Source organism: Indicator indicator, chromosome 14 (assembly GCF_027791375.1).
Source record: "Indicator indicator isolate 239-I01 chromosome 14, UM_Iind_1.1, whole genome shotgun sequence".
In the NCBI taxonomy this organism is placed as follows: Eukaryota; Metazoa; Chordata; class Aves; order Piciformes; family Indicatoridae; genus Indicator; species Indicator indicator.
In genome coordinates this window covers 4,492,816-4,501,971 of record NC_072023.1, presented here as the reverse complement: position 1 = coordinate 4,501,971, position 9,156 = coordinate 4,492,816, and the positions used below count along the sequence as shown (strand labels likewise).

Sequence of the window (9,156 nt, the reverse complement as noted above, 5' to 3'; positions counted from 1 at the left end):
GAGAAATAGCACTTTCTTCTGGGCACTGCGTAGCCTTTGTCCCTGACTCAATATAGCTGTATAAAAATGAGAATAATTAGGCCTACTTAATGCTAATTTTTTTTTTTTTTACTGCCAAATCAATCTGATGGTTCATTCCAGCATTTTGAGTGCTCTCTCAGAATATCCCTCAGAATTTTTAACAGGGATCTCAGACCTTCTTCATATCTTTCCATGAGGGAGTTGATAGTAGACAGTCCTGAAGTAGGATGTTAACATTTTTGCTATTTTACACAACTATTTTTAATATCGTGGACTTGTGGGTTTTTGTTTTGGTGGTGGTGGTGGTGGGGTTTTTTAACATTTACAGCTCAGTTTTTCATATCCCTTCCTGCCTGAAAATGCAGAGGGGAAAGTCATAGAATGTTAGAAAGTACCAATTTAATTTGCCCTTAAATACGGGAGGCTGCAGGTGGAGGGAAGTGAAGAAGCTGTTACCCTGAAATGAGAACGAAGCCAAGTGATAGCTGCATTCTAAAAACATTAAGGAAAGCCCCTGCTTATTGCAGTCAGTCCCAGCCCTTTCAAAAGATAAACCAGTTAAAGAGGTTTTAGGTAGGATAAGTATTTTCTCTGGTATTTTACAAAATGGAAGAAAACAGAAGTTAAGGCATATGTTGTGTTAAGAGAAATTTTGAGATTGAAAGTGTGATGCCACTTAGACACTGACAGCTGCAGTGGTCACAACTTAAAATGTCTTTGCAAATATGAAAATTGTAGAATCAAAATTCTGCTGTGGTATGGAAAAAGCACACAACATTGTGAAAGAGCTCTTAGCTATTTTACAAATTTTTCCCTCATCTGTTGCAAATTATAAAGCTATGTTTCTATGTCTAGTTAACATAGTTATCATATACATATTTTTTTTTTAACACTCCACACTGTTGTCCTGATATTAACAGGAAGAAAGAGTGCAGATATTTAAAAACACAAAGGATTCCACCCAATCTAATAGGTTTCACAATTTACAATCAACTCAGTCTTGGTATGTTGTTGGGTTTTTTGTACTGGTTTTGTTTGGGGTTTTGTTTGTTTGTTTGAATACAGTCCACTGTTGATTTCACTTCTGGAAACAGACTAGCCCATGTTCTGAATTCTTTGCTTCAATAGCCCCTTCCATGAAACAGCGCTGCTTAAATTCACTTTTCACTTTTCAAGATGACAGAACAACTGTGTGTGCTCTGTCTGCTAACAAAAGCAAGCCCTGTGTTTGGTGTTCACAGTTTTATTGGATACTACATTGATGAGTTTACTGGGGTATGTTTAAAACCTCACTGCATTCATAAAAATCTTCCTGAACTTGCTGGCTACTCCATGCATCTGCTCCACTGATACTTCTGTCCTGATTCTTCACGCTGCTCTTCCACAGCTTTTTGGATGATCTTTTCAATCAGAGCACAGTCTTGAGATTTTATTTTCCCAAGAAGAATTATGTAACGTTTATACTGAGTCATATTTGCCATCTGCTGATCCAACCACATAAACAATAAAAATTCTTAAAAACCTGAGTTTTCCTTCATATTTACTTCCAATCTAATTTTTCACAAATGCACAGGCTTATACACATACCCCTGCCTGATGATTAGCTCTTCATGGAATATGGGCACCACTTCAGAGGCCCTCAGCAAACTTGAAGAAATCTACTCATGCAGAAGATTCAGGAGAAGGTATCTATGTGGCACATGATCAAAATCAAGGTAGAAATAAAGGGAAATTATGACTGCCTTAAAAGAGGACACCAAGAATCTTTAGAATGCAGGGGTATCCATACTTTATGGCTAACTTCTTTGGAAACAGTGCTGATATGGCTGGTAACAAGATACATAACTTTTTACTCCAGCTTTAAATTACTGTTTTCTACTGTGACTAAGGGCTTGAGCTGTAATCCCTAATTCATGTTATTGTACATTTCTTTATTTATGATCCAACGAAACACTTGTGATCACAGAATCACACTCTTTCAATCAGAAAGGCCATCATTATAGTTTCTCCACCTATTATTTCACTGCTCAATTCCACGTCCTGTTGACAACACTGGAGAAGACAATTTCACACATCCTGAAAATGTCAAACTATGTAAATTACTTTTGCTAGCTAAAAAAATATATATTGTTTTGTTGCTGTGGACAACAACAGGTTTTCATAACAACGTTTTTTTCCTTTGCAAGAAAAAAATCTGATCCTAAAAAAAAAATCTATTTATTTTGAAGGCATGAAAATTATTTTTTAAGATAGACAATGTTAATTAAGTAATAGCTAATAAAAAATATGAAAACATCTGTGAAAGTGTTACTGACAGGGATTAAACTCAATCATTTGTGAAATCAACAAGCATCTTTCCACTCACTTGAATGCACCATAGGTTTGGAGTAATTAACACTCTCTCTGGAAACATAACATTAAAATCCTGCCCACCACAATGTTATTTTTGCCATTGCTGTGGTTTACATCTTGTGAGCACAGTGAACCACTGATCTCCATGGGGGAACAGGAAGGGGTCTTCTCCTACTTGCCTGTTATACCTAGGGTTCTACATACATAAAATGCTAAACCAAAACAAGAATATAAAGCTGTAATTTGGCTTTTCACATATGCACAGTATCAAACACTGCATTAAACACGAATGCACCTGTGAGTGGGCCAGCACTGAGTATTCTCCACATAACTCGTAAGAACGAGAAAGCCCTAAGTAATGGTTAATTGTGGTGCATGGAAAAGTTGCACAATTCGAAAGGTTACATGTTTGAAACCGTTAATAGAACCCAGTACCAGAAGGGATGGCTGGTTCCGACACCAATACACTGCTACACCTGTCATCCTTTGAAACATTAAATAGCCACCACCCTGGCGTTTGAGGGGTGTGAGGAGTGCCGTCTGCCCGACAGGCCGAGACAGCACCTCAGTTTTGCTCCTGACTTCAGCGGGGCCCAGATTTTCCTTTTTGTCTACTCCGGCTTGCTCAGCGAGGCAGGCTCGTATCTGTGCTGGAGCGCCCTGCCACGTCCCCGGATGGGGTTAAAGCCTCGTTGGGGAGAACGTCCTTACCTGCACATGCTTGAAAGCACGGTTCCCTCAACCCCACCCCAACCATACCTGCGGCTAATTCGCCTCGGAAGGCTGTGCCTCAGCGCCCACCTCCAACCTGCCCGCGCCCCTCAGGAACCCACCCTCCCTCCCTCCTAGAGGGCCTCTCCCGCTGCGGACAGCGGAGCCTCGCCGCCTGCCGCAGCCCGGGCCGCGCGAGGCCACCTCAGCGGCAGGAGGACATCCCTCGCCCCCCTTTCTGCCCTCTGCCTCTCTCGCCCCGGCACCCATCTCCCTCCTTTCCCTTTCCGCAGCGCGAGGAGGCGCCACCTCCCCGGTGCTGCCCCGGAGCACCTGCGGCAGCCGGCCCCACAGGCGCGGCAGCCGGCCCCACAGGCGCGGCAGCCTCTCGGAGCGCTCCCGCTACCGGAGCCTAGGACGATGCACCTGGCGGGGCGTGCGGGAAGGCGCCGCTCCCCGTGCGTGCGTGCACGAGCGTCCCCAGCCCACCCCAACGGCCGGCGCGCGGCACCGCAGTGGAGCGCGAGGCGCGGCCGCCGCCGCCGCCGCTGCCGCCGGCGAGGGGCGGGCGGGGCGAGGCGGGGCCGCGCGGGCAGGCGGGCGGAGGCGGGGAGCCCTCGGCGGCAGCGAAGGGCTGGGGCAGGCGGAGGGGGGCACCGGACCTGGGCAGCCACTGAGCGCGCACCAGCCGCGTCTCCCCAGCAACGGGCCTGGCAAGTCAGGGCTGTGCCTCCTCCCTTCGTCCCTCCCTTCTTCCGTCCGTCAGTGAGGGTCGTTATTCCCCCTCAGCCCGGCCGGCCACGGGCACGGGGGCTGAAGCTGCCCGCTCCCCCATCCCGACGCTCCGCGTCCCGTCCTCCGGGCCGGGGCTCAGGGTGTATGCATGGAAGGTGGGGGGGAGGCTCTTCATTGGCCTCGTCCTCCCCCCCGCCTTTCTCTTCCACACTCCACCCAGAAATGATCCAGTGAAACTAGGAGGAGGTGAATCTCCTCCTCCCTCCTGCTGCTGCTCCTGCTGGTCTGGAAGGGACTGCAGGAATCTCTGCTCTGAGCCAGGGTCTAAGGAGCGGAGACCGTTCTGTGGAGAGGGAGCCGCTGTGGCCCGGGGTGTAGCTCTCCGAGTGCGCGGCGGGGTGCCTGGGGGGCTCCTTGGTTCCTTACCATGGGGAAGGACCAGGAACTGCTGGAAGCTGCTCGCACTGGGAATGTGGCTCTGGTGGAGAAACTCCTCTCTGGGAGGAAAGGAGGGATCCTGGGCAGTGGATCTGGAGCTATTCCCTTATCCAGCTTACTGAGGTAGGGACATTGTTCCTCATCAGGTGCTGGGGATATTAACCTCTCCTTCTCTATCATCATCATCATCGCCCCTCTCATCTTCATTTCCATTCCTGCATCCTGCATAGTAACAATAAATGGTTCACTCTCGCCAAGTACAAGTGTGCCTGTGTTTAAAGTCACAGGCAGGCATTTTATTAATGTAGTAGCACTGAATTTCTTGCCTTCAATGCGTCAGTAAGATACATGTTCATTCTGTTCCTAGATGTGGTGCAGAACTTATGTTTTTATTACTGGACTAATATGCACAATATGCTAATTATTCACCCTTTGGTATTTCACCTTCAAATTACTACTTTCAATCCCAGATGAAAGCTTGAATCACAGGCAAGGCACTGTATTGTGGAAATCTGGGTTAAAAGCCATAGCTTCGCCCCATACCCTCACCTATAGTAGCTACCCTCAGTTGCAGAAGAAATTAAGCATGTAATAGTAATGAGCCTACAAAACAAAGAAAGGAATTTTTTTCTTTTTTTTTTTTTTTCTTTTAGTGTGAGATCATTCAGACAGAGAAGATGTAAAACTTAGGGACCAGGCTAGGGAGAAGAGCATCAATACTTTCCAGGTACCTGTATTTAGTGGAATGAAATTTGGTTACTAGCCATGTTGGGTGAAAGGATTTAACTTTAGTCATTAGTCGTATCTCAAGCAATGTACAGTGTGGTTTTGATGTTAAGTTTCACCATGCTCTTAAGTAAGAGCATTATCATGAGCATTTATGATATTTGACACTATTCAAACCAGGAGATCTGCAGCACAGGTTTCAGTGCTAGTGTCCAGTACCACAGTGGGCATAGCAAAAGAAGACTGAACTGAAACACTGTTGACCTAGAACATGAATTAACTGGGGTTTTGGGTTTTTTCTTGGTTGGCTTTGTTTGTTGGATTTCTTTTGTGTATGTGTATTTGTTTGTTTATGGGATTTTGATTTTATTTTGTTGTTTGGGTGTTTTTTGTTTTGTTTTTCTTTTTCTGGAAGGGAAGAAAAGGCCTAGAGAAATGGAAATATCCTAAATTAAAATAAATTTGTGATCCTACTGCCAGTGCCTCCTTGTCAATATATTTATTGTTTCAGTGTTCTCTGTCAGAAAATTTAGTGAAACTGCCCAAGTTATGCCTGTTTAAACTCTGTTATAAAGTCTTGTTATTTTAGAGCTGGTTTTGGTGCTGCGAACAGCAGTTCAGGTACTTGTGGTTCACCAAAGTTCTTTGATGCCCCAGTTGAACCAGTTATTGCACTGTTGCTTAATTAGTAGCTCACTGACCAAACTGAAAACACACTGTGCTTTTTGTGCTGTACTTGACCAGGCAGCTTGGCAAGTTGTGTACTAGATAATTGGTTGAAGTATGAGGCTTCCTCAAATGTGATGCTCATTTTTTGTAAGCACAGAAGTAAGTTCATTTCAGTACAGCGACTGGCCATTTATGATCCAGTTCCACTGCATGACTTCTTGTAGTGACTTTCTTCAGGGCTAGTGCCTGTGCTGTGTTCTTGCACTGTTACTTTCATATTGTATACCCCAGGTTCTGTTGATCCAGAGGGATTGTGTTTGCTTGTGGTTTCCTTTTATTATCAAACATCAGTGTGTTACTTTGTGTAGACAGAACACAGAAGCCATGTGTTTTGTATATATAGATGGGTCATGAAAGCCATTGTTTGTTGCTCAGAAGAAGAGTTTGAGGTTATAAACTGAATTGCAGTTGGGTTTGGCTGTTTGGTTGTTTGTTTTCTTTTGTTTCTTTCTTCTCCTTTTTTTCTGGAAGCGCACTTAGCTTAAAGAAAAGTAAAGCAGAGTAAAACATGTACTGCCTTATTTATGATAGTTCTTATGGTAGAGAGAACATCTGTGACTTCTATAAATATAACTTCAAAAATTAAAAGTACAAATATAGCTTACAGCTGCTAAATTCTTTCTGATTTTAAAGAAGTTATTTGAATATATTAAAAAAAAATCCATAGTGTATTGATGCATAAACACTCAAAATGTCACACACTATTGAACATAATGTGTTTTAGAGGGAAACTTAATAATTTCTTCGGCTTCACCAGGAACGCTCAAAGTAGAAGCTACTATGTATTATAGAAAGTGTTTTCAAGAAAGAAGTTCTGTGTACTAGGTTTTTTAACGTACCTTTTGTTTTTGGAAAGGTTGCATGATCTAACTGATGCCAATAATTATAGATTAAGTCCAGAATGACATGCAAGATTAAGGTTGGAGTCATCTTGGTCCAGAACACATGGAAACAAAAAAAATGTTCAAACACAGTCATCTTGATGCTGTTTAGAAAGTCAGCACTTGCTGAAAATAGCAAAGCTGTAGAAGAGCCATAATTGTACCGTATAAACATTTGAATTTGAGATTGGCTAGGATGATCTGAAGATTTTTTTTTTTAATAGAAAAGCAATTGATTTAGCTTTCTAGTGGAGCTGTACTAGTTTGGTTGTTTGCGTTTTTTTAATACAGCTTATTAAACTAGAAACTGCTTGTGAAAGTTATAATAAAGTAAAAGCAACCGAAAAAAATACAGGGACATACTTTTAATCTTTTTATATAATCTTTTGTACAGTACTTGACAGTAAATTCTGGTGTTTCACTGATTGTGGTATAATGCTCAGCTCCTAAAAAAGCGTCCCAGACCTGTACCTGGCCTGTTCTGGTGAGAAAGGTCAGTGTTGCTCTTTCTCTTTCCTTTTGGCAACACACTTCCTATCATTAGGTTGGAAAATCCAAGTGTTTCAGCAGAAAGCGGGCTAATATTGTGCTTGATACATTGGCTTAAGCAGCAGTACACTTCAGATTTCTTCTAAGTGCTGGAGATGGCTTAGTTTATGTGGCTGAACCTTCCATGGCTTGGTGCCTTTTCTGGTGGAAATTTGCTCTGCAGTAATTATGAACCTTGTGAATGAAATTTAATATTCATGAACTGACAAATGCACATTGATTGTTATCTGAACCAGGGAACAAACTATCTGAGCTCTGATCTATTTGCATTTTTATCACTTTTTTTTTTATTTTTCTGACTTAGTGAATTTTATGGCACTTTGGGGAAAAATAGGACAAGGCTTTGTATGGTTGTTTTATAGCTGAACCTATTCATTGATGTCAATTGCAGAGTAAATTAGCTGCTTTTTAAAGGGCTGACTTCTAACTTGTAAGTCATTATATTAAATGATGACAACAGTTCAGGAAAACAGCACCATTCTGGAAGGCTGTTTAAACACAGATAAATACATGAATGAATGTGTGGATACAATAGTTAATATACTATGAGGATTTAAACACATGCTTAAAACAGAGTATGTGTGAAGTGCATGCTTAAAACAGAGTATGTGTGAAGTGCATTAAAATCCTATATGTTTAGTGAAAAGGTCATAAACACCCAGATATCTCTAATAGATACTGTGTAAGACCTCATGCCCCAATTTATTCATCTGAAGCAATGAGGACACATCAGTGATGTTTGTCTGTGAGGACCATATAACTAGTTTCAGTTCAAGAGAAGCTGTGAAAGGCTCTGGGTTTGTGTGTGGCTCCCTGCCTGTCTCCATACTTGAATATAAAGGTGAATATACTGAGAGTGAATTCCTCAGATGCCGGTTAGCATAAGGCATTGCAACATATTAGAGCAAGTATAATCCTTAGTAAACACCTCACATAGAGTAATTTAGTTACTTAAACCTAGATATTTTGTGGCATTTTAGATGCTTGTGAGTTTCTGGGGTACCAGCACGGGCTGATGGACTTTAACAAAGACCTGTGTCCCATGTAGATACATCTAAGCTCTAGGTGAGATACAGTAGAGCTGTGTTACACCTGTATGCAGGCTACAGTCTCCAACCCAAATAATTATAATGCAGGACTAGGGATCTGTTCTTTTACTATGAAACAAGGATATTTTGAAACATCTCAGAAAACATTCAGAGCTTAGAAGATTGAAGTGTAAGGGAGATTTAATTTATCTGTTTCTTCTGGAATTTCAACTTCTCGGATTTGTCATGTATTAGTATATTAATTATGTTTCATATTAAAAAAAAGTTTTTTTGTTTTTGGGGTTTTTTTAGGTGAGCAATGGTTTGCAAAGAGAATTTTCACAGATTTTACAATTATTTCACTGGCTTCTATTTTAATCCAATATAAACACCAAAACTTAATAGTGAAATCCCACAGTCCTTCTAAAAGAATGTATCATTTGATTCTTGTATCCCATTAAATGATTTAACACATAAAAGGGGTAAAGTATTTTTAACAAACCCAGTATTTTAAATTTACTTAATTTGATGATCTGTATATACATAACATGTTTTTCATTGACCACCCAATATTTCATGACTGCATAGAGACAGGCTTAGTTTCTTTCAAAGTGTTTTAGGACAAAATACCTTTAAAGGTTTTCATGTATCTCATAGAGACCTCATGAATTTTGCTACGTGCAGTGATGTACATGCTTTTTTTCCTCTACTAATATGTTACAGCCTAAAGAAAAATTGATAATTCTTGATGAGATGCTATTTTGTAGTCTTTTTCACTTTACATGCTGAAAGAGCTGGGCGTATTTGACAGGACTATGGGATAGAATATGAATTCATGTGAACTGGCACAGGGTAGTAGGGAAGGGTGAGTTGGCCCCTTCTTGCTCTTTGTTGGCCATTACACAGCATGGGAGGGGTGAGGGGGTGGGGAGGTGGAGCAGCCTTCAAGGAGCTGTTTTTTTTCCCCTTCTACACTTGGCAGACTG

At 41.8% G+C, this 9,156-nt stretch overlaps 1 protein-coding gene across 1 annotated transcript in view; it reads left to right on the top strand.

The window, feature by feature from the left end:
- Window positions 1-4,246: 4,246 nt before the first annotated feature.
- The window catches only part of ANKS1B (ankyrin repeat and sterile alpha motif domain containing 1B), a 390,775-nt gene continuing 385,865 nt past the window's right edge, over window positions 4,247-9,156 (top strand). The window contains 1 exon segment of the mRNA XM_054386772.1: window positions 4,247-4,380. Coding sequence (XP_054242747.1) covers window positions 4,247-4,380 — 134 coding nt within the window.